This window comes from Mesoplodon bidens, assembly GCF_964165515.1.
Source record: "Mesoplodon bidens genome assembly, chromosome: 13".
NCBI lineage: Eukaryota > Metazoa > Chordata > Mammalia > Artiodactyla > Ziphiidae > Mesoplodon > Mesoplodon bidens.
Genome location: NC_138169.1, coordinates 72,360,658 through 72,386,660, shown reverse-complemented (window position 1 = coordinate 72,386,660; position 26,003 = coordinate 72,360,658). Strand labels below are relative to the sequence as shown.

Sequence of the window (26,003 nt, the reverse complement as noted above, 5' to 3'; positions counted from 1 at the left end):
ATGTACTTAATACAAAGGCCTTCCACACTGGGTATGCCATCTAATACAGAGATCTTAGAGCAACATCTGCCTTTCTGTAAACTTCTTTTATGTCTACACTTTTATCTTAGGTAGAGAGGCATTCTCATCATCTTTTAAATCAACATGAAGCATTAGGATAAATCATTAACCAAACCTCATAAGGAAAAAAGGATATCCTTAAAACACGTAAAAGAAGAGCACAAATAGCTAAGGGCACTAAGGGAACACAAAGCTCCAGGAAGTAGAAAGGATGAGGAGCTACCATAAATCAGAATGAGTAAACAGCCCAAGATGGTACTCTGACAAACAGACAGATAGGCATCAAGGCAAAATACGAAAGTGTTGATAATGTTTGAAAAATACAGTAACACTACTTAGCCTCTAGATCACCACTGGATTACGTAAGAATTGGAGTAAGTTCAGATGGAGTGATAGTTTTATGTTGGCCTATAACTTCAACCAAAGAGCCAAAAAAAAGAAAAACCAAAAGAAACACAACCTTTTGTAAAAGGTCTCCATTAACATCCAAAATAAATAAATGAGCAAGACAAAAACCATGTGGAGAGAGTTCATTATAGTGAAAGATAAAATTATAATATAAAGACTAACTTGAATTAGACATATGAAGGCTATCAAAATTTTCTTTCATTTGATTAATGTAATCAGTGCCTACTCCATGCCAGGTACTAAGCTAAGCATATAAAAACATAAAGATTAGACCAAGATGCTGCACTCAAAGTACTCAGAGTCTGGTAGGAAAAGCAAATAAGCAGCCAAATAAAACCATAAACTGCACTCCTCTGGATCTCCTCCACTAGATATAAGCTCCCTGAAGGCAGGGATCTCTTGTCAGCCCTTACAGCCTCAGTTCCTAGTTATTGACATATTGACTCTAGAAGCATAAAGAGTAGGTATCTATAGATTCATTCAATCAACAAATATTTACTGAGCTCCTTCTATGTACCAGCCACTGTTCCAAGCACTTGTAATAGATCAGTGAACAAAAAAGAAAAAACAGCCCTGCCCTCTGAGCTTCCAAAGCAGACCAAAGTTAGAGCCTCTGCAATTAAACTATAGCTATAGCAATTTTTTTAAAGGGCACATAAGTTCAAACACAAAATTTTAAGGGATTCGCAGGCCCCTTCATTAGCCTGGCATAGGTACTCCTAGTTTTTTGCTATAGATCCTGGAAAAGGATGGTGAGTAACTATTGGTTATAATTTAGGAACAATTACCTCTTACTTCTAAGTTTAGACAACATAAATTGGATCCACTTCTTAAAAATAAAATTGCAAATAATGTAACATAACTTTAAATCTTTAAGTTGCCTAGACTTAACTCCACACCTACCCCTGAGTAAAGATGTAACTACTAACATAAAGATATGGTCACAGTCAAGATACGCACAAGAGGCACAGACCAAAGACTTTCACCGTGAAATTACTGAATTGATAAAGAGAAGTACAATATGTCAGAATATAGAAAAGCCTAAGGCCATGGGCAGACTCAGGGATGTATGACCATGAACAAAAATTTACTTAGTTGACATCTCTGATCCCTTCCTCAAGTGAGATATTTTATAAACTGCAAAACAAGTATCTAATAAATGAATACTGCCTCTATCAAAAAGTACAACTGTCAGTAAATGTTAATTATTGGAAAACACTGAATTAACAAGCCAACTGCTAGACAAAATAAACTTCTTGTGAAGAAATTATTTGCCCATGAAATACCCTGATATTGTCTAGGAGAAATTATGTCAGCAAAACTATTTATATCATTTTTATTCTCAGACCCAAAAGCCTGTAAAAGGTCCAATTCCCAGCTAAAGTCTTTATTCCATATAGATTATTTTGGAGCTGAACAAGTATTAACCAACATAAAGTGACAGTTTATCAAAAAGAAGCATATTCATGTTTGCAATCCAACTTGAAAATAGATTGTGAGTCAATGTGGGCTACAGTGTGAGTTAGGAAAAGAAAACATAAGGAAAGATGAAAATGTTTAAAAGAAAACCAATGTAAAAGAAGTCAGAGTAGAGAGATGAGACTAAATAATACTCTGCTGAAGAGCAGTCAAGGAATCAAAGCCCTTTATCTGTACAGCACCACCTCCTACCCTACATTGGTTATGTTCGTGTGTTATGTTCGTGTGTTCGTGTGTTATCTTCTAAATAGACATATAGTATTCAAGACAGTATACATTAGAGTTGTTTGGAGGAAAAACAAAAGTGCTTAACAAATATATGTTAAAGAAATATTACATTTCAATATTCAAATAGAAAATGAGTTTTATAATGCCATCCTAAAGCATTTTACTATGTAATTCTCAGTACAGATTGCTAACCTTCATTTACTTTATAAGACAAGCATCTGTGCTGTTCCAAATGGAAATTCCTAAATCTATCACCTTAAGTAAATGCTTTAGAAAAAGACAATTTTTAGTTCCTTCTTCGCTGCTCTCAAGATTCAAGGTTTTTCCGAGAGGAACAACATTAAAGCACTCCAACCTTAAAATCCTCAGATCTGGCCAGGGGGGCAAATTCAATACCATCATGGCAGTGAAATATATAATGCATCGTTGATCAATAAGAAATAACAATTCTAAAGGTTTATGCACCCAATAAAGAGAGCTTCAAAATATATTAAGCAAAAACTGATAGAAATGCAGGGAGGAATAAACACATCCACAACTGCTGCAGAATTCAATACCCTTATCTAAATGATAGAATCAAGTGGGCAGAAAAATCACCTAATATATGCTAAACTTGAATACTCTTAAGCAACGTGACCTGACATTTATGAAACACTCCACCCAACAAGAGCAGAATACACAGTCATCTGAAGTGCACACAGTATACTGACCAAGAAAGACCATACTTAGGGCCATAAAACAAGTCTCAATATTCAAAGAATCCAAACCATACAAAGTATATTATCTGACCATAAATTAGAAATCAATAGCAGAAAGATCCTTCGAAAGTTCCCAAATGTTTGCAAATTTAACTCAATAATAAATTACCCAGGGATAAAAGAAAATGTCAAAAGAAAAAGTAAAAGGAAAACATATCGAAATATGTGGGATGCTACTAAAGCTGTACTTAGGGTAAATTTGTAGTGCTGACTGCCTATATTAGGTAAGAAGAAAAATTTTATATCCATGACCTCAGGTTGTACTCTAAAAAAATAAAAATAAAAAATACAAGCAAATTTAAAGCAAAACAAATGAAATAATAACAAGCAAAGCAGAAATAAATGAAATAGAAAACAGAAGAACAACAGATTAAAAACTGATGAAACCAAAAGCTGGTTAAGAACTATAAAACTGCTAAGTTACTAGCTAGACTGATCAGGAAAAAAGAGAAAAAACATAAGTTATGAATAACAGAAATGAGATAGGGGATGTCATTTCAAATTCTACAGATATGATATTGAAAGGAAAATAAGAGAATATTAAACAACTTTTTGCCAATAAATTTGACACAAATTACCAAAGTTCACCCAAGATGAATTAAAAAAAAAAACCTAAATAGCTCTGTATCTATTAAAGCATTTAAATTTGTAGTTAAAAAATCTTCCCATAAAGAAAACCCTATGCCCACATAGTTTCACTGGTGAAACAGATCAAACAAGTAAAAAATAGTATCAATTCTACACATGCCCTTCCAGAAAACACAAGAAAAGGGATAACATCCTAAGTCATTCTGTGAGACCAGCATTATCCTGTTACCAAAATTGAACAAACACATTATTGAAATGAAAAACTCTAGACCAAAATCCCTCAGGATCATACACATAAAAACTCTTAACAAAATTTTAGCAAATTATATCCAATAATCTATAAAAAGGATAATTCATCATGACCAAGTGTGATCTACCCCAGGATTGCAAGGTTTTTTAAAATTCAGAAGTCAATGTTCTTGGACTTATTGAGAAAATAAAGGAGAAAATTCATTTGATAATTTCAGTAGATGCAGAAAAATCATCTGACAAAATCTAACATCCGTTCATAATTTTAAAATGTCAGCAAACTAGTAATAGGAGGGAACTTCCTCAACATCCAGCTCATCTAAGAAAAACTTATTGCTAACATCATACTTAATAGTAAAAGACTGAATGCTTTATCCCTAAGATTGGGAATGAGGCAATGATGTCTGCTCTAACTTCAATTTGACATCAGCAAGTAACCATCAATCATAAAAAGTTTTTAAAAATTAATAATAACTGAGAGCCTCCCTGGTAGCGCAGTGGTTGCGAGTCCGCCTGCTGATGCAGGGGATACGGGTTCGTGCCCCGGTCCGGGAGGATCCCATATGCCGCGGAGCGGCTGGGCCCGTGAGCCATGGCCGCTGAGCCTGCGCATCCGGAGCCTGTGCTCCGCAACGGGAGAGGCCACAACAGTGAGAGGCCCGTGTACCGCAAAAAAAAAAAAAAAAGAAAGAAAAAATAATAACTGGACTTCCCTGGTGGCGCAGTGGTTAAGAATCCGCCTGCCAATGCAGGGGACACGAGTTTGAACCCTGGTCTGGGAAGATCCCACATGTCACAGAGCAACTAAGCCCGTGTGCCACAACTACTGAATCTGTGTTTTAGAGCCCGCGAGCCACAACTACTTAAGCCCGCGTGCCTAGAGCCCGTGCTCTGCAACAAGAGAAGCCACTGCAATGAGAAGCCCACGCACCGCAACGAAGAGTAGCCCCCGCTCGCCACAACTAGAGAAAGCCCACACACAGCAACAAAGACCCAATGCAGACAGAAATAAATAAATTAAATAAATAAACTTATTTAAAAAATTAATAATAACAGCATACTGAATCCCAAGGAAGTGGGAGAAGACCGAAATTTAGTGAAACAGGAAGAAATATGCATTAGAAAGGATAAACAAAGGCACTATGAATTAAAAAGATTGATAAAGCCCCGGTAAGACTGATCAAGAAAAAAGAAAGCTACAAATGATTAGTATCAGGAATAAAAATGGAGACATCACCACAGATACTACAGAAATTAAAAAGATAAGATGTTATCTTTTCAAATGCAAACACGTTTGAAAATTTAGAACTGCAAAAATCCCTGAATATGTACTACTTAATGAAACTGACACAAAAAGAAACAGAAAATCTGAGGTTCTATAACAATGAGAGAAACTGAACCCAGAATTTTACAACTCCCCACAAAGAAAACTCTAGGTCTAACCCCAGCAAATTCCACTGCACAGTTATGAAATAATTAATGCCAATCTCACACAAATTCTACCTAAAAATGGAAAAGGAAGATTCCCCAATCCATTTGCTGAAACTTGAATAACGTAAAACCTTACATAAATATTAGAAGAAAACGTTTTCCTAAATAAAAAATATTAAATTAAATGCAACAATATATAAGATAATAATACATCACAAGACTGGTTTTATTCTGGAATGCAAAATTGGGTTGTAAATTCATCACATTAATAGAGTAAAAAAAATTATACAGTCACCTCAATAGATAACAGAAAAAGCATGATAAAATCCAACATACACTGATGATAAACACTTAGCAAAGGAAAAGAAGAGTTAACTTCTTAAATTATCTGTAAAAGCATATAGGAGGGCTTCCCTGGTGGCGCAGTGGTTGGGAATCTGCCTGCTAGTGCAGGGGACACGGGTTCGAGCCCTGGTCTGGGAGGATCCCACATGCCACGGAGCGGCTGGGCCTGTAAGCCATGGCCGCTGAGCCTGTGCGTCCGGAGCCTGTGCTCCACAACAAGAGAGGCCGCAACAGTGAGAGGCCCGCGCACTGCGATGAAGAGTGGCCCCCACTTGCCACAACTAGAGAAAGCCCTCGCACAGAAATGAAGACCCAACGCAGCCAAAAATAAATAAATTTAAAAAAAAAGCATATAGGAATTATCATAATTATGAAATCTTAAAAGTTCTCCCTTTGATACTGGAAATAAAAAAGTTGTTCCATATGATTGTCCATATGATCAAAAGAATCTACAGAAAAGTATTACCTTTAATCGGTGAATTTAGCAAGATTCTTTGATACAAGGTCAATATACAAAAGTCAACTGCATTTCTATATCGGGGCACAGAAAATGAAGAAATTTAATATCAATTATATATTAAATAGAGTATTTTAAAAATCTAATATCTAGGAATAAATCTAACAAAAGAAATATAAGACCTCTACATAGAAAACTATACAGAGTTATGATAGCTAAATAAGACCTAAATAAATGTAGAGATATATCAAGTTGATGGATTAAATGAGTGAACCCCATTAAGATAATAATTCTCCCCAAAATGATATACAAATTCAATAAAATCAAAGTTAAAATCACAATAGGCATTTGTGATAATAATAAAACAGTTCTAAAGTTTATACTGAAAATCAAAAGGACAAGAATAGTCAAGACATTCTTTAAGAAAAACAGGTGGGAAGACTTGATCTATTAAATATCAAGTCTTATTACAGAGCCACAGTAATTAAGGCACAATGATACACAAACAAATCAAAGTGCTCAAACAGCTCAGAAATAGACTACCATATATAAGGACATTATATTTATGACAAAAATGGCACTGCAAAGCAGTGGGGAAAGAATCATCTCTTTAATAAATCATGCTGTACCAATTTGGTATATGGAAGTAAAATCAAATCAGGATCCCTGCTTCACATAATACACAAAATTAAGGTCTAGGCAGATTATAGATCTAAATGAGAAAGGTAAAATAAGAAAGCTTCCAAAAGAAAATAAAGAAGAATATCCTCATTTCAGAGTAGAAATATCAGGGTAATTTCTTAAATAGAACACAAAAATATTAATCAGGAATGAAAATACTGATATGTCAGATATACTAGCCATACCAAAATGGCTAAAGTGAAAAACATGGAAAGTATTAACTGTTGGCTACGATATCTTACCAGCTATATATGAGAGGTCTCACTGATCCATATCCCAGCTAACACAACAATTTCCATCTTTTTCCCCTTAGCCAGTTTGATGGATGTATATGTCTCTCACTTTGGAAAACATGTTAACATTATCCACAATTAAAGCTGAAGATAAATATATGCAGAAATTCCACTTTTGGTTACATACACAACAGAAAAGCTTATAATATACTCTAAGATTCAAATACAAGAATGTTCATAGCAGAATTATTTATGAAAATGAAACACTGGAAATAATCCAAATGTCTATTGACCAAGAAATGGATGAAAAAATTGTGGTCTATTCATTCATCAGAATAGTATACAGCAATAAAATGAACAATGAAAATGAACAAACTATAGTCACGTGCAACAACACTGATAAATCTCACAAAGTAGCCAAACACAAAAGAATACATACTCCATGACTAACTGAACGCATATAAAATTCAAAACACAGGCAAAACTAAACCATAGTGTTTAGGGATTTAAACTTAGGTGGTACAACCATAAGGGAAAGCAAGGAAATGATTTCCTAAAAGTCAAGATAGTAGTTACCTTTGGAAGAGGAAGGTATACTGATTGGGAGGGAACATGTAGGAGGCTTCAGGAGTACTGGCAATGTTGTATCTCTTGTCCGGGGATATAGTTACATGGGTGTTTAGCTTGTAAAAATCACTGAGCTGCATATTTGTTTTGTGAACTTTTCTGTGTGTATTTCACACATACACAAGTATAAAGTTATCTAATTAAAACTTTTATATATCTTCATATAGACTATTATAAAATGAGTATAAAGGCTTGATGAGAGGACAGGGGAATAAGAGGGGTGACCACATGGGGCTGGAAATGAAGGATAGGAGTGGCATAGAGAGTGCGGGGGGCTTATCTTCCATAATGAGAAGCTACGACACAGCACCTGAAACTAAAAACCAAGCACACCATTTAAGGATATTAAAGTAAGGACAAACAGTCAGCTAAGAGTGCAGAGGACTTGTTCTAGGAAAGAGGGAAGTTGTAGGCATGAAGTTGGAGGCCTATTGTTCACCAAACAAATCTTGCAGAACTGTTCACTGACTCTTTAAAACCTTAAAGAAATTTTTTGAAAAAAGAACATCCTACAATGTCACCATTTACAAGCAGAACCTTCAACTTAGCCCAAAGGAAAGCTCTCTAAGCAGAAGTGACTCCCCCCGAACTCTGATTAGCTCACTTGTCAGTCTTAAAATGAGTGTAAAAGAAAATAAAGGAAGAAAAACTCAATCTTTCTTCTATCCCCTAACAAAACAAAAGCTGTGAACAAAAAGTTAAAGTATATAATGACTAAATAAAAAGAAACTATTTCCACTGTGGATTACAATGCATGAACTACTGGCAAACGACACAAGAATAGCTATAGTATGGAAATATGAATTTAAACATTTCTAAATGTAGTTTAAAAAACAGACATAACTTATAGACTCAAAATACACACATTAAGGCACTATTGTTGTCAAGTTAAGGTGCCCCTAATGCATAAAAATTAGGCCAAAGACAGTACAATAAAATTATGTGAAATACGCTCATTTATCAATTTCTAAATAAATCTGATTTATTTTTAACTAACATCTTAATTATCCATATTTACATCTGGAATATAACAACTTTTCTCTATTTAACAATCTGAGACAAACAAAATGTTATGATTATACATTAGCTATGCCTCCTCAGTTTCTAGAGCTGAAATGTCATGTCAATTACTTAATAAGATTTAATTTTACCTTGTTTAATCTGTCCTTGCACAATATTACTGGAAGTTGGAGGAGAACCCCTTGCCTTAGAAAGGTCTGGGGTGCCTGGTCTAGGTGGCCTTTAAAAAGAAGAAGAAAATACACGTATATATACACATTCATAGTTTCATAATTCCAGAGCCATTTAAAATATTAAGCTTTCTAGTTCCAAATGAATTGCAAAAGAAACACATAACAGAACATTTTCAATTTGCTGTTCCAAAAAGATAGGGGTTTTTTGTTTTGTACCTATTAACATTTTCTGTTTCAGATTTTAATACAGAAAATTAAATGATTAACAAATAGGAAGTAAAAATTTTACATCTACAGTTTATGCTTTAAACTAGTTTAAGAAATATTTATGAACACTTTAATCTACTACCACTGACAGATAAATATCATAATTAACCCTTCATTCTTCAGTATTAGCATGCTGATATTTCAGCCCACCCCACATCATTGGTCCAAATGAACTTATGGAACAATATACTGAGTTTCAAATAATTCAGCCCTAAAATCTGAAAAAGGTAATAAGGCATTAAGAAATCTTCCACTCCATAGGCAGACTGTCCCCTTTTGAATTCCGGCCCTACCATTTACTACTTGTGTGACCTTGGGCAAGTTACTTCACCTCTCTGTGTCTCAGCTCTATCATCTGTAACAAAAGGATAATAAAAGTACCTACCTTATAGGGGTAAGGGCATTAAGAGATAACATCTGTAAAGTGCTTACAACAGAGCCATACACTAGGTAAGTGCTACTTTAGTATGTTAGATTTTAAAAAGTCCTAAATGTGGTCGGCTCTCAATAAAGTATAATAAAACCAGAGTTTAAAAAGTTGTCTTCATGACTTCTGGAAAATGAGAAATAGCAACTCGGGTTAAATATGTAGAAATATTAAAAGAATACTCTCCTGCACTTTAAAAAGTTGTTTCCTCTTTTCCCATTGAGAAATTCTGACTATACTTCTCACAAAATGCTGAAGCCAGCCACTGAACACTTACCATTCATCATGTGGGTCACACATTTTAACCAAATATACAATTTGAATTAAATGTTAGTGCAAACTGTAAATAGATACAATCTAAGATTATATTTACTGAAGAGCTAGTCTATCATTTGTTAAAGCTGAACTCTGACCTCCTCCCTCATTCTAAGTTTTTTTAAAATAGCTACTAAGTATGTATGAGTATAGATAAAACTGTACAATTTGATTATATTTTAAGTCATGCATGTTGTATTTAAAATTTAAAGGGGAAACAATGAGATGACACAAAAATGCCAAGGTGTGTAGAGCGCCCCCTCCCAAAAAAAAAGGTAATGAGAAGTGACAAAAATAAAACAGGTTTCTTTTTTTTTTGAAACATAAGAATAAAATCAAACTATCATGGTCACACCTGGTAGGGCCCTTCTTCATATGATCACCAATAAAAGTTGCATTGGTCATACTCATTAAGGTATTTGCCAAAGATATGATAGACAGGAGATGTTGTGTGGTGACGGCCCGGGACACTCCGTAAGTTCCCTTTCCTACTCCCTCCGTTGCCAGCAGCTTCCTTCCCACTTCTGCTTTCCCGTGTGATAGTTTACAAGCAGCCTGATTATAACCAGGAAGCATCAGTGACATATGACCCCCTCTCGATAAGAGGCCGAACGAGACTGTGCAGTGGGGTTTCAGCATTCCAAGGCGATCAAGACAGACTTCATCCAGAACATCGTTCAAACCCCAGGCGTGAAGGCAGGACATGAACAATTTTGCGGTGTCCATAGTCAGATTATATTCTAACAGGGTCAGTGGCTTAGATTTGCTGGCCCGATATTCGGGATCACTTTCTTCCCGCCTCTGTCTCATTATCTCCTCATCCTCCTCTTCATCATCAAGGAGATGTTCCTTTATGTTCTCTTTGATAGTTTCTTTCACTTGTTGGAAGAGAACTGCTGCTCGTTTTCCAGTTAGAAAAGAGCCCCCTTTGTCTGAACCGCCAGATGCTTTTTGCAGATTCTCTGGGGAAATAAGCACAGTATTCGGCCTAGAGGCTTCTTCAGTCAGGAGTTGAATAATCAACGCTTCCACATCAAAGAAAAGCACATGTATGTCGGGGTCTGTTAGGTTTGTCTTTATTGCTTGAACCATCAGGGAGTTATGAGAATATTTAGGTAAATTTCCCTGCAACAAATATTTTTAAAAGATGGCTATAATTCAAAGTATTTAATTTCATGCATTCATTAATGAACAATAAATAATCAAAGGGATTTAAATGCTTATTAAGCTGTCTTTTTAGGTATCTATATCATTAAAAGTAACACACTAACTTTGCCAATCAACAGCATATAAAAGATATGAACTTAAACAATTAGAAGAACTTTATGCTGAAACAATTATAAAACTGTCAATCTTTAAAAAAAAAGAAAATGAAAGTTAATTATTGAAGCAGGGAGTCTTTTTACTCATAGAACAGATTAAAAATTGTTTCAAAAAAAATTGTTTCAATAACTTATATGCAAATTCTATCTCTGAGAATGTAATACTACTGTTCCACCTGAAAGAATAATGCATTCATCACAGCGACTCATCCTTTTAAGTTGCTGCACCATCAAATTCCTCCTTTTTTACTTTACCTTCAGTCTCTCCCTCTCCATAAATTATTTTCCCTCAATAGAGAACATGTTCAAGTCTACTTAGAGTCTTTAAAAGTGTTATCCTTTGACCATGTTCCTTCTTCTATTTCTTTCCCAGTCTACTGCCCCTTTTAGCCACATTTAAGGAAAGTAGTAAGACTAATCCAGTGGAAACTTTTCAGTCCCTCTCCTCATTAACCTCTTTGCAGTATCTCTGACCATATCCATAATCTCTGACATTGTTGATTTTGCTAAGAGAGACAGAAAGAGAGAGAAAATATAAAAAGAGCTTCCCAGAGAACACCTGCTTAATGAGCCTTCTAGTTCTGACCACGCTTCTCAGTCAGCTGCCCTGAAAACTCATTCTTTCTCCCATATTAGAACCATCACCTATATGCAGGTGGCTCCCTAATCTCCATCACCAGCCAGACCAGCTCCTGAAAGAGTTTCAATCCTGCAATTCCCACTGCTTGTATCTGGATGTCCCACAGAACCTTGTACTTAATCTGTCCTGATCTCCGCCCTCCCACTAAACCTGCTGCATCTCCCAAATCACTGGTTGAGAATCATTCTTCTAATCTATCCCCACCATCACCATCACTATGCTCAGACCCTTATCTCCTCTCCTCTAAACGGGCGTCACTGCCCCTAGTCTCTCCTCACTCCCATCCAGCCTCCACAGGCCACAAGACTGCCTTCTGAAGAACAAATCTAATCATGTCACTCTCCTGCCAAACACTGCCATTATCATGGGTTATTAAGAGAAACGGAAAATACAAAATTAAAACTAATTCAAAGTATAGGTGAATAGATCTCAAGATGAGAAAGGACTTGCCAAACACACTTAAATTTAAAATTCACTACTATAAAAAGTTAAGGCAAGTAAGAAATAGGAAGGAAAATGTGCCAGAAATAGGACTAATGAAGTTATAATCTATATAAAAAATAGTAATACCAAAATAAAAGAAGAGGGAAAAATACCATAAAGGTCAAGGGCAATTCACAGTAAAAGAGACAAATAGTCAAGGAATATAAAGGAAAACCTACTCAAATGAATTGCTGAGGAAATAACAATTAAATAACCACAAGATACCACTTATAAAATTAGCAAACAGTAAACACGAAAAAAATACTTAGCCAGGAGTACAATGAAAGTCAGACCCCACACACTGCAGGCATGAATTTAAATAGAGCCTTTTGGAAGAGCAATTAGGCAAAATACAGCATGAGCCCTTAAGATTGTTTGATCCAGTACATTTATTTCTAGAACCCTATCCTAAATAGTCAGAAATACAAAGACGTTCAGTGAAACAGTATCCATTATTTTAGATTGAAAACAACCTAAATAATCCAACAATAAAGAAATAAATGATTTAAGCATAACCATGTAATAAATATTGTAATCACTACAAATCAAGCTTCCTGGGCACATTTAACCACATGGCAAAATGCCCATGTTCCAATTTTAAGTGAGATAAGATTACACATGTACACATACGTACACACACACACACACATACACACACACTATACAACAGAGTGTAACTCTGATTTCATTCATTTAATGCCCAGGTATGCAGTTGAGCACAGTGACAAACACTGGAAAGAAATACATGAAAATGTTCGTAGCAACCACTTTTTGCGATGGAGTCATGTCAGATTTACATTTTCTTCATATTTCCATATATTTCTTAACTTGTATATAATCAATATGTATTATTTTCATAATTAGAAAATAATGCTCTAGGATAAAATGCAAAATCCTTCAGCACAACATTCAAGGCCCACTACAATTTGATACCAAATATTTTCCAGCTATAACAAACAGGCTCTAGCACCACAACCACACTCCCTCACCCATTAACCCCTTTATTTCTTTCTTTACCCAGAATATTCTTCTTTGCTCTACTCGAATCCCTTCTCTTCCATCAAGACCTTAATTCTCCTGGGAAGGTTAGTCCACAATGAACCCAGTCCCCATAACATTTTCTATGCTATATATCACAAACCTGTAAGCCTTGGCTATATTTATATAATTAGTTCTTTTATGTATGTACGTTTCCCTGTACTCTACAGGAACTATACCTTACTCATCGTGTGTAACCCCATGCGTATCAGAGTACCTGGCAGAATGAACAAAGCAGATCAAAATCTTTATAAAATTATTTTAAGTGGCTAATCAACTCTTCACTCGTAAAATTACACTAAGTCCCTTTAAATGGTCTATCTTCTGTCTCAGTCCTCCTCCCATCTGACTATGTTCCTCTCCAGCTTAAGAGGCTTCGACAGCATTTTATAACCCAAGGATAAAATCTTTGCAAAGACTTCTTTGCAAAACACAAAACAGCCTCCAAAATAGACTGCTGCCAACTCCCCCAATTCCATCTCTAACCACAACCCTGTATCTTCTACTGAAACCAAAGTAAACCACTTGTGCCTTCCAGAACCATGCAGTTGCAGACATTTGTACCTTTGCATTTCTTATGCCAGGATCTTGCTCCTTTCTCGTTCTCACTGCTGCCACTCAAGTCATACATCTCTTCAACCTTCAAGAAGTATCTCAAGTGGCTGCTCTTTCAAAAATTATTTCCAGAATTATCACTAAGTCTGCTTCCTTTGTATAAACCTCTGCTCTGAATTGAATAAATGGTGTTTAAAGGAAGGTAGAAAATAAATATTATTTCCATCCTATAGCTTAAGAACCTAAGGTGCATAAGCAGTCATGATAAATTTACACTACACAAAATATGAATTAAAAAAAATCAAGACTTTCTGAATTTCATTCCTCTGTTTAACTCATTCACTCCACATTTACCTATGTTTGTGCAAAGCACTAAGGATACAAAGATAAATAAGACGATTTTCTAGTCATGTGACTCAAAACTAACAAATAATGACATTACTATGTAGGATGAATGGTGCTACAAATAAAGGGCAGTTGGAAGGTACAATAAGAAACACAACAGAAAGGGACTTCCCTGGTAGCTCAGTGGTTAAGAATCCGCCTGCCAATGCAGGGGACACAGGCTCGAGCCCTGGTCTGGGAAGATCCCACATGCCGCGGAGCAACTAAGCCCATGTGCCACAACTACTGAGCCTGCACGCCACAACTACTGAAGCCCACAAGCCTAGAGCCTGTGCTCTGCAACGAGAAGCCACCATAATGAAAAGCCTGTGCACCACAACGAAGAGTAGCCCTTGCTCACCACAACAAGAGAAAGCCTGTGCACGGCAACGAAGACCCAATGCAGCCCCCCCACCAAAAAAAAGAAAAACAACAGAGAAAGAGAAAGTACCAACTCTACCTTGGGTGATCAGGGAGAACCTCACCAAAGGGATAACTTGAGGTATGCAAGGGCAGAAAGATAGCAGGATGTGAAAAAGGATAAAGGCAGAAAACATCACAGGATGGGTGTTCATGTTGGTGACCAAGAAAAAGAATGCAAGGCATGGTTCACTGAGAGCACAGATGTCCACACTAAGGCTTTTGAACTTTCTCTTGCAGGCTTAGGAGCCGTTAAAACAGTGCTTCTCTCAGAACACCAGGGATGCTTGTTAAAGTACAGGTCCCTGGGCCTGATATCAGACCTGAATCAATGTCTCTTGGAATGAATCAGAATCTGCCTAATGAAACCCTAGATGGCTTTATACAATAAAGTAAGAGAGCTCCTACCTAAAGGCTTTAATAAGGGGAGTAACATGATCAAATTTAATTTTATAACTATTTATCCACCAGCAATGTTGGCTGAAAAGAAGCAAGATCAGGATCATGAATATAAACCTGGAGGAAACAGAAGCCATCGAGATGAGGGAAGATAAAAGTATGCAATAGTACTGAAAATGTAGAAGATGGGATGGGTTGAGGACGCATACGCTACTGTTTTATTTCTCCCACCACCATGCTTAGTATTTCCTTTTTCAAACACTAAATGTGTAATGTCAAACACTATGTTTAGAAGATGGCCATGTGGGAAGACGCCAAGTTAGCATCTCCCCACAACTAGGGTGCCTGCCGGCCACTGGTGGAGGACTGTGACGCCCAAGGAGATGGGAGGAACCCCCAAGTGAACTGGTAGGACATGGGGGACTGAGTGGGGAGGAGAAGGAGAGACCAGACAGGATTGGTGCCCCTGAGGCTGGGGAAATCAGGAGAGGCAGGTGGGAGGGGCCCTCAGAAGGAGTGGGAGAGGAGCGGAGGTTATTTGCCCCACCCACCTAGGCACAGGGAGCCTGCTGAGCTCCCAGGCTGGTCCCCTGCCCTCCAAGGCCCCACCCAGGCTGCGTGGGTCCTTCGGGGCACAGGAGGTAGGCAAGGGAGATCAGCAGAGGCAGGGGGAGGGGCCCTCTGGGAGGAGTGGGAGAGGAGTGGAGGGCATTTGCCCTGCCCACTCCAGCCCAGGAAGCCTGGTGGGCTCCCAGGTGAGGTCCCCCCACACCCTGAGACCAGGGGTTGGGGGCATGCCTGGGCCCCTTCTGTTCCTTGAGCCTAAGCCCCACCCTCAACAGCCCCCAGCGTCTTTTCCAGCCCTGTGGCTCCTGAGCATAGGCCCCACCCACCGCCAAACCTCACCCTTGCTTACGCCCCGCCCTCCACAGCCAAGGCATTTCCCCCCTTCCTTAAAAACATTTTTTTTTTCTTTTTCCTCCTCTTTTTAACTATTGTGGCACCAGTGTACCTTCTGGTTGTTGATTCATCTATACTTTTATTTTTACATTCCTAATAATGTATCTGTTAGTTTCGTAGTCTAATTTTATTTTTTACTTTGTTATTGTTCTTTTTTTTTTTTTCTTTTTGCCACCCCACACGGCTTGCAGGATCTTGGTTCACGAGCTGGGGATCAGGCCAAAGCTCCTGCGGTGGGAGCTCCAAGTCCAAACCACTGGACTAACAGAGAACCTTAGACCCCAGGGAATATTCATTGGAGTGAGGTCTCACGGAGGTCATCATCTCAGCACCAAGACCCAGCTCTACCCAAAAGCCTACAAACTCCAGTGTTGGAAACCTCAGGCCAAACAACGAGTAAGACAGGAACACAATCCCACTCAGTCAAAAAATTAAAAAAAAAAAAAAAAAAACAATGAGACGGCAAAAAAATACATCACAGATGAAGGAGCAAGGTAAAAACCTACAAGACCAAATAAATGAAGAGGAAATAGGCAATCTACCTGAAAAAGAATTCAGAGTAATGATAGTAAAGATGATCCAGAATCTCAGAAATAGAATGGAGGCAGGGACTGAGAAAATACAAGAAATGTTTAACAAAGATCTAGAAGAACTAAAGAACAAACAAACAGAGATGAACAACACAATAACTGAAATGAAAAATACACTAGAAGGAATCAATAACAGAATAACTGAGGGAGAAGAACGGATAAGTGAGCTGGAAGACAAAATGGTGGAAATAACTGCCAAAGAGCAGAATAAATAAAAAAGAATGAAAAGAATTGAAGACAATCTCAGAGACCTCTTGGACAACAGTAAACACACCAACATTCGAATTATAGGGGTCCCAGAAGAAGAAGCAAAAAAGAAAGGGACTGAGAAAATATTTTAAGAGATTATAGTGGAAAACTTCCCTAACATGGGAAAGGAAATAGTCACACAAGTCCAGGAAGCACAGAGAGTCCTATACAGGATAAACCCTACGAAAAACACACCAAGACACATATTAATCGAACTAACAAAAATTAAATTCAAAGAAAAAATATTAAAAGCAGCAAGGGAAAAACAAAAAATAACATATAAAGGAATTCCCATAAGGTTATTAGCTTATTTTTCAGCAGAAACTCTGCAGACCAGAAGGGAGTGGCAGGATATACTTAAAGTGATGAAAGAGAAAAACCTACAACCAAGATTACTCTACCCAGCAAGGATCTCATTCAGATTTGATGGAAAAATCAAAAGCTTTCCAGACAAGCAAAAGCTAAGAGAATTCAGCACCATCAAACCAGCTTTACAACAAATGCTAAAGAAATTTCTCTAGGCAGGAAACACAAGAGAAGAAAAAGACCCACAAAAACAAACTCAAAACAATTAAGAAAATGGTAATAGGAACATACATATCAATAATAACCTGGAATGTAAATGGATTAAATACCCCAACCAAAAGACAAAGACTGGCTCAATGGATACAAAAATAAGACCCATATATGTGCTGTCTACAAGAGACCCACTTCAGACTTAGGGACACATACAGACTGAAAGTGAAGGGTTGGAACAAGATATTCCATGCAAATGGAAATCAAAAGAAAGCTGGAGTAGCAATATTCGTATCAGATAAAATAGATTTTAAAATAAAGACTGTTACAAGAGATAAGGAGGGACACTACATAGTGTTCAAAGGATCAATCCAAGAAGAAGATATAACAATTATAAATGTTTATGCACCCAACACAGGAGCACCTCAATACATAAGGGAAATGCTAACAACCATGAAAGGAGAAATCGAGAGTAACACAATAATAGAAGGGGACTTTAACACCCCACTTACAACAAGGGACAGATCATCCAAACAGAAAATATATAAGGAAATACAAGCTTTACATGACACAATAGACCACATAGATTTAATTGATATTTATAGAACATTCCACCCAAAAGTGGCAGAATACACTTTCTTCTCAAGTGCACACAGACCATTCTCCAGGATAGATCACATCTTGGGTCACAAATCAAGCCTTGGAAAATTTAAGAAAACTGAAATCACATCAAACATCTTTTCTGACCACAACGCTATCAGTTTGGAAATCAATTACAGGAAAAAAAACTGTAAAAAACACAAATACATGGAGTCTAAATAGTGAGCTACTAAATAACCAAGAGATCACTGAAGAAATCAAAGAAGGAATTAAAAAATACATAGAAACAAATGACAACAAAAACACGATGACCCAAAACCTATGGGATGCAGCAAAAGCAGTTCTAAGAGGGAAGTTTATAGCAATTCAATCTCACCTCGAGAAACAAGAAAAATCTCAAATAAACAATCTAACTCTACACTTAAAACAACTTGAGAAAGAAGAACAAAGAAAAGCCAAAGTCAGTAGAAGGAAAGAAATCATAAAGATCAGAGAAGAAATAAATGAAATAGAAATGAAGAAAACAGTAGCAAAGATCAATAAAAGTAAAAGCTGGTTCTTTGAGAATATAAGCAAAATTGATAAACGCTTAGCCAGACTCATCAAGAAAATAAGGGAGAGGATGCAAATCAATAAAATTAGAAATGAAAAAGGAGAAAATCACCACTGATACTGAAGAAATACAAAGGTTTATAAGAGACTACTACAAACAACTATATGCCAATAAAATGGACAACCACAAAGAAATGGACAAATTCTTGGACAGGTTCAATTTTTCCAAAACTAAACCAGGAAGAATTAGAAAATATAAACAGACCTATCACAAGTAATGAAATTGAAACCATAATTCAAAAACTTCCAACAAACAAAAGTCCAGGACCAGATAGCTTCACAGGGGAATTCTATCAAACACAGAGAAGAGCTAACACCGATCCTTCTCAAACTCTTCCAAAAACTTGCAGAGGGAGAAACATTCCCAAATTCATTCTATGAAGTCACCATCACCCTGATACCAAAACTAGAAAAAGGTATCACTAAAAAAGAAAATTATAGACCAATATCACCGATTAACATAGATGCAAAAATCCTGAACAAAATACTAGCAAACAGAATCAAACAGCACATTAAAAGGATCATACACAATGATCAAGTGGGATGCAAGGATTCTTCAATATACACAAATCAATCAATGTGATATATCACATTAACAAATTAAGGGGAAAAAACCATATGATCATCTCAATAGATGCAGAAAAAGCTTCTGACAAAATTCAACACCCATTTATGATAAAAAAAACTCTCCAGAAAATGGGCATAGAGGGAACCTACCTCAACATAATAAAGGCCATATATGACAAACCCACAGCAAACATCATACTCAATGGTGAAAAACTGAAACCATTTCCACTAAGATGAGGAACAAGACAAGGATGTCTACTCTCACCACTCTTATTCAACATAGTTTTGGAAGTCCTAGCCATGGCAATCAGAGAAGAAAAAGAAATAAAAGGAATGCAAATTGTAAAAGAAGAAGTAAAGCTGTCACTGTTTGCAGATGACATGATACTATACATAGAAAGTCCTAAAGATGCTACCGGAAAACTACTAGAACGAATCAATGAATTTGGTAGAGTTGCAGGATACAAAATTAATGCACAGAAATCTCTGGCATTCCTATACACTAACAATGAAAGATCAGAAAGAGAAATTAAGGAAACAATCCCATTTACCATTGCAACAAAAAGAATAAAATCCCTAGGAATAAACCTACCTAAGGAGGTGACAGACTTGTACTCAGAAAACTATAAAACACTGAAGAAAGAAATCAAAAATGACATAAACAGAGGTAGAAATATACAATGTGTTTGGATTGGAAGAATAAATATTGTGAAAATGACTACACTACCCAAAGCAATCTACAGATTCAATGCAATCCCCATCAAACTACCAATGGCATTCTTCACAGAATTAGAACAAAAAAGTTTACAATTTGCATGGAAACACAAAAGACCCCGAATAGCCAAAGCAATCTTGAGAAAGAAAAACGGAGCTGGAAGAATCAGGATCCCTGACTTCAAACTATACTACAAAGCTACAGTAATCCAGACAGTATGATACTGGCATGAAAACAGAAATATAAATCAATGGTAGAGGATAGAATACCCAGAGATAAACCCACGCACATATGGGTACCTAATTTATGACAAAGGAGGCAAGGACATACAATGGAGAAAAGACAGCTGCTTCAATAAGTGGTGCTGGGAAAACTGGACAGCTACATGTAAAAGAATGAAATTAGAAGATTACCTAACACCATACACAAAAATAAACTCCAAATGGATTAAAGACTTAAATGTAAGACCAGACACTATAAAACTCTTAGCGGAAAACATAGGAAAAACACTTTGACATAAACCACAGCAAGATCTTTTTTGACCCACCTGCTAGAGTAATGGAAATAAAAACAAATATTAAAAAATGGGACTTAATTAAACTTAAAAGCTTTTGCACAGCAAAAGAAACCATTAACAAGACAAAGAGGCAACCCTCAGAATGGGAGAAAATATTTGCAAATGAAACAACAGACAAAGGATTAATCTCCAAAATATACAAACAGCTAATGGAGCTCAATATCAAAAAAACAAACAATCCAGTTAAAAAATGGGCAGAAGACCTAAATAGACGTTTCACAAGGAAGGCATACAGATGGCCAAGAGGCAGATGAAAAGATGCTCAACATCACTAATTATTAGAGAAATGCAAATCAAAACTACAATGAGGTATCACCTCACGCAGGTCAGAATGGCCATTATCAAAAAAGCTAGAAACAATAAATGCTGGAAAGGGTGTGATGAAAAGGGAACCCTCCTGCACTGTTGGTGGGAATATAAATTGATACAACCACTATGGAAAACAGTATGGAGGTTCCTTAAAAAACTAAAAACAGAACTACCATGTGACCCAGCAATCCTACTACTGGGCATATACCCTGAGAAAACCATAATTCAAAAAGAGTCATGTACCAAAATGTTCATTGCAGCTCTATTTACAATAGCCAGTACATGGAAGCAACCTAAGTGTCCACTGACAGATGAATGGATAAAGAAGATGTGGCACATGTATACAATGGAATATTACTCAGCCATAAAAAGAAACGAAATTGAGTTATTTGTAGTGAGGTGGAGGGACCTAGAGTCTATCATACAGAGTGAAGTAAGACAGAAAGAGAAAAACAAATACCGTATGTTAACGCATATATATGGAATCTAAAAGAAAAAAAAATAAGGTACTGACGAACCTAGTTGCAGGGCAGAAATAAAGATGTAGACATAGAGAATGGACTTGAGGATATGGGGAGGGGGAAGGGTAAGCTGTGACAAAGCGAGAGAGAGGCATGGACATATATACACTACCGAATGTAAAACAGATAGCTAGTGGGAAGCAGCTGCATAGCACAGGGAGATCAGGTCGGTGTTTTGCAATGACCTAGAGGGGTGGTATAGGGAGGATGGGAAGTAGGCTCAAGAGGGAGGGGATATGGGGACATATGTATGCATGTGGCTGATTCACTTTGTTGTACAACAGAAACTAACATAGTATTGTGAAGCAACTGGATTCCAATAAAGATTTATTAAAACAAAAAACACTATGCTTAATGCTTTGTACTGGCCGACACTAACTGGACTGAATGATACATTAAATTATATATTTATAATAAATATATTATATCTAATATACTATTAATATAAAAATTATTAATAACAACGATAGCTGCCACATACTAATCTGTTGTTATGACCTAGGTACTATGCTAGGCATTAGGGTTGGTTATGTCACAGCAAAGGGTAAAATATTAGGTAGACAGACATGACACTAGGTCTGAGGGAATAAAAACAACATTCGGTAAACACAGTCCTTTAGTAAATACTGTCTTTCCAGTAAAAATTCTACAAAAGTTTTTTAGGAGAAAAAGAAACCATTACTACCAAAGAGTAAAAAAATTAGACACATTTGATAAGGAAATTATTGAAGCAGCAAGAGTAGCTTGAAGAAACAAAGGCCAGAGTGAGGACACAAGGTTGGCTTTTAAGCTCCCTCCTCTGACGTCAACCACATGTGTGCCCCTTTCAGCACCCCGGGATCACCCCAGGTGTCCGCCTCTCTCTGGGAGGTGTGCCAGCAGACAGCTTGTGTGCTCAGACAACTGAAAGGTTATCTAGCGTCTGGAACCACGGTATCTGGGTGTGACTGTGTGCAACTCCTCTTATCAGCCTCTTGGTCCTACTGATGGTGTCACTGGGGCAAAAACTGTATCTAATAGCAATGCACAGTCAGAAAAAGAGAGGGGAAAAAGAAAGAAAGAAGGAAGACAACAATGAAAGCAGATGAGAAGAGAACAGAGGGAGACTGAAGGAAAGGAGAGAAAATGTCTCATCCCCACATCCCGTAGGTCAACTATAATTTCTAACATCACCAACTCCTGCATACGACCTGTAATGCCTGACAATGGATTTTACTGACTTCACAATAATAAAGTCTCATTACCACAAAATACAGATATCCAGCAAAGTTGTGAGGGTAACATTTTAGCTACATACATGAAGATGACAGAGTTGATCACTGATATGTGTGGTAGCTAGTATGTTACACTACGATTAGCTAATGGAAAATGAACAAAAACATCTACCAAACTCCAAGGGCCTCTTGGCTTAATCATAAGATACACCCATCTAGAGCAAACTCACTCATTCAAATCATCTCACATTCCTAACAACTTCAAGGACAGGCCATCTGACCCTGGAAATTCTTCAACGGGAATGTTAGTATATTTGCCCTGCCACGTTTATTAAAGAACATCTGAAATGTGTGCTCACAAACTCATTTTTGCATTATCATGGAGGAAGATTAAAGTCAGTTCAACAAATATTTGTGAAGTACCCATTTTATGCAATATGCTTGGGAGAAAATAAAGCCTCTGTACTTAAGGCAATAACTTAAACACTTACTTGAAAAAGGCCAGCAGAAAAGCTAAATCATAAGGTATATACCAATGAAATGGTCTCAAATTTGCTAGTAAAACTCAATGGTAAATGTAAAACACATATACACACACTTTAGAAGCTAATAAGACAGATATATTTGACATTTTCTTTGCAAGTACTAAGCCTATTCTAACCTTATGTTTTCTGTGTAGAAGAAAACACAGATTTAGCCATTTCAGATACTAAATAAGGAACCTGACTTAAAATATTACAGAAATGCAAAAAGAGGAAAAAATTATTGGATTGCTTGCTCAGCACTGAAAGTGAACCTGTGACAATCACATAAAGAGTAGCAGATAAAACTGTCTCAAGTGAAAACCCAAGCAAAGTGACATAACTATGATCATGAGATTAATCCTTATTCAAGCACGGGTATTTTTCAGCACACGCACACACACGCACAGCATAGGCAGAAGCCTCCAGCAACAATAACAAACAAAACAAAGCAATATCATACAATCTGCAGAGGAGAAAATGTTGACATATCTTTGCTATAGCATTTATTGTTATTAAATATTTGAATATATGCTAGGTTAAGTCATGTCTGCTGAAACACCTGATAGCTTTGTCCCCTAAAACCAGTGTTACAATAATATTTTAGCCTAATTTCATCTTATCCAATGACTAAGAGATATTTAAAACATAGGCAATAATTTTACTCATGCACCATTCACTTCAATGGTCTCAATTTAAAAGCTTATTTATTTCTGAATTGTTTTTTAATGCCATAGTTTCGGGGACTATTTTTAAGGTTACCTGGTAAAATAATTTATTATTTTTCCTTAAAGAGCCTTGAGACCAACCTATAATTATATCAAACAGTTCAGATCTCTACCTAAAGTTGATTTATGAAGTGAGCATTAAATATCGGCTGATTTTGATACTAAAGTGTAAAGAAGAAAAGTGGATGATTTTTAAAAAATCTGAATCCGCTTTGAAACCAGAGATCAAGGATACTAATAATAAGACTAGGAAATGTTACATATCTCACACACAAACACACACACACACACACACACACACGCTTCTATAAATATCAATACCTAGTTCTAAAATAGAATACAAGACAAAATATGTATTGAAAAATATTAAATAATATTTTATAAAATAATTAGGTAGATATCATTTATAATGCATGTTCTAAATATTTTTTAATTTCCTAAGTACAGTGTAAAGAACTATTTTATTACCTACAATTATAGTGGTAAGAAAAATAATATCACTCTTGATTATGGATAGGATATTTTATTGAATAAGAATCTTTAAAAGAACTTCTGAAATTTGATGCATAATGTTAAATGTGTAAGTTTCAATAAATAAAAACACACTGATGTCTTAATGTACTTCTAAAACATTCTAGAATTAGCTAAGGGGAAAAATCCCACCATCTGCTATAAAAAAAAAGTATGGTTTTAATGTTAATGATTTTAAGTATTAGGAAAAAGGAAGGGAGGGAATAAGGAAGAGAAAGGCGGGGGAGAGTGGAGAGGGAAACACAAAAAGTGTAACTATCAAGAAAATGTCTAAGACTGAAATGGATATTTGGTGCCCTCTGCTGCCATATTGCTGTTACTGAATACTAATGGTTAAGAAAACACAGCGAGATGAGCTCTCTCAGAGAATCCATTTTTAAGTTGGAATTAGACAATATACTTATTCTAAATATTTGATTTTGGATAAAACAGGATTTTATGATTAGGTATGAATCACAATATACTCATTAGATTTGACGTTACTGCACTTCCTTTCATGTGTTTTCATTAACAAGTACATTAATAAGCATAAACCAAAGAGAGGTAGTTTAGCTATTGAGAGGTTTTAAGGTTTTATACTATACTGTAATTTATTTCATATGACATAAATGAAATGTAAATTACTCAAAAGTTAATGATAAGTGTTAAATATAAACACTTTATATTTCTTTTTTTTTTTTTTTTGGCCACACTGTGCAGCTTGTGGGATCTTAGTTCCCTGGGACTAAGAAATATTCACAATCAAGCAGATCCTAGCTTGTTTCTAACCCTCTTCTCCCACCACTGCTAGCCTCGGCACACGCTGCACTATCTCACTATGCCCATACACCATCCCCACCCACATCTGCATGTGGTGTTGTCTTTGCCTGGGATGTTCTTGCCCACTCCTCTTCCTGATGTCAAGCCTCTACACAAACGGCTCTTCAGAAGAGCCTTCCCAACAACTCTGCAGGTCAGCTCGTCCTCCTAGGTCTCTGTCGCACTCAGCTCACACAGTCTAGTCGACCGCTCACCACAATGAACCGCACACTTGTCCCCCACATGAGAGCAGGAACTCCTCAGTGCCACAGTCTGTTGGGTGTGGGTGTGACTAATGCACTCTCCAACTGTTCCCACGCGTGGCCCGGCTTATCGTACGCACTCAGTGTGTGCTGAATAAATGCAACCAATCAATCAATCAGGAGCATTAAACAAGTGCGTGCTGAATACCTATTGAGATAAGTGTTTTCAAACATGTCGCTCATTTAACTTCATTACTACCTTATTACACCCCTTCCCCACCTTAAAGTTAAAAACAAATGGAAGCTCAGAGGTCAGTCAGTCACATGGGTCTCATAGCTCGTCAGTGGTTAGGTTATGGGAGGAAGCCCAGGTCCTCCTGTATCTGCCTGACGTTTGAATCTAGACATCAGGAGGTTCTCAGCGTTCGTTCTGTAGAGACTCTAGAGATGGAGGGGTGGGGGTGAGGGAAAAAGTGAGTCCACCCGACATTAATCAACCTTCGAACACTGCTTCGTTCACAGTAGATCAGTGAACACTCTGTGCTGGGCACTGGAAGCACAAGCAAGAATATCAAGTGGTCCTTGGAGGAGCTCTTAGTCTGATATAAAGCAGTGGATCTCAGCCAGGGGTGATTTTTCCCCCCAGCCTCAAAGGACATTTGGCCACGTCTGCAGACATCATTGTTAGTCACAATTAGAGAGGGTGCTAATGGCCAGTGGGTAGAGGCCAGGGATGCCGAGAAACATGTTACAATGCACGGGGCAGCCCCCAGAACAAAGAATTATCCAGCACAAAATGTCAGTA

At 36.9% G+C, this 26,003-nt stretch overlaps 1 protein-coding gene across 6 annotated transcripts in view; it reads right to left on the bottom strand.

The window, feature by feature from the left end:
* WDR7 (WD repeat domain 7) overlaps positions 1–26,003 on the bottom strand; it is a 363,724-nt gene that overhangs the window by 254,163 nt on the left and 83,558 nt on the right. For all 6 annotated transcript variants that reach the window (XM_081251713.1, XM_081251715.1, XM_081251714.1 and 3 more), the window contains 2 exons: positions 10,102–10,871; positions 8,696–8,784 (listed from right to left, as the gene is read on the bottom strand). In XM_081251713.1, the coding sequence (XP_081107839.1) occupies positions 8,696–8,784; positions 10,102–10,871 (859 nt within the window). The remainder of the gene's footprint in view (positions 1–8,695; positions 8,785–10,101; positions 10,872–26,003) is intronic.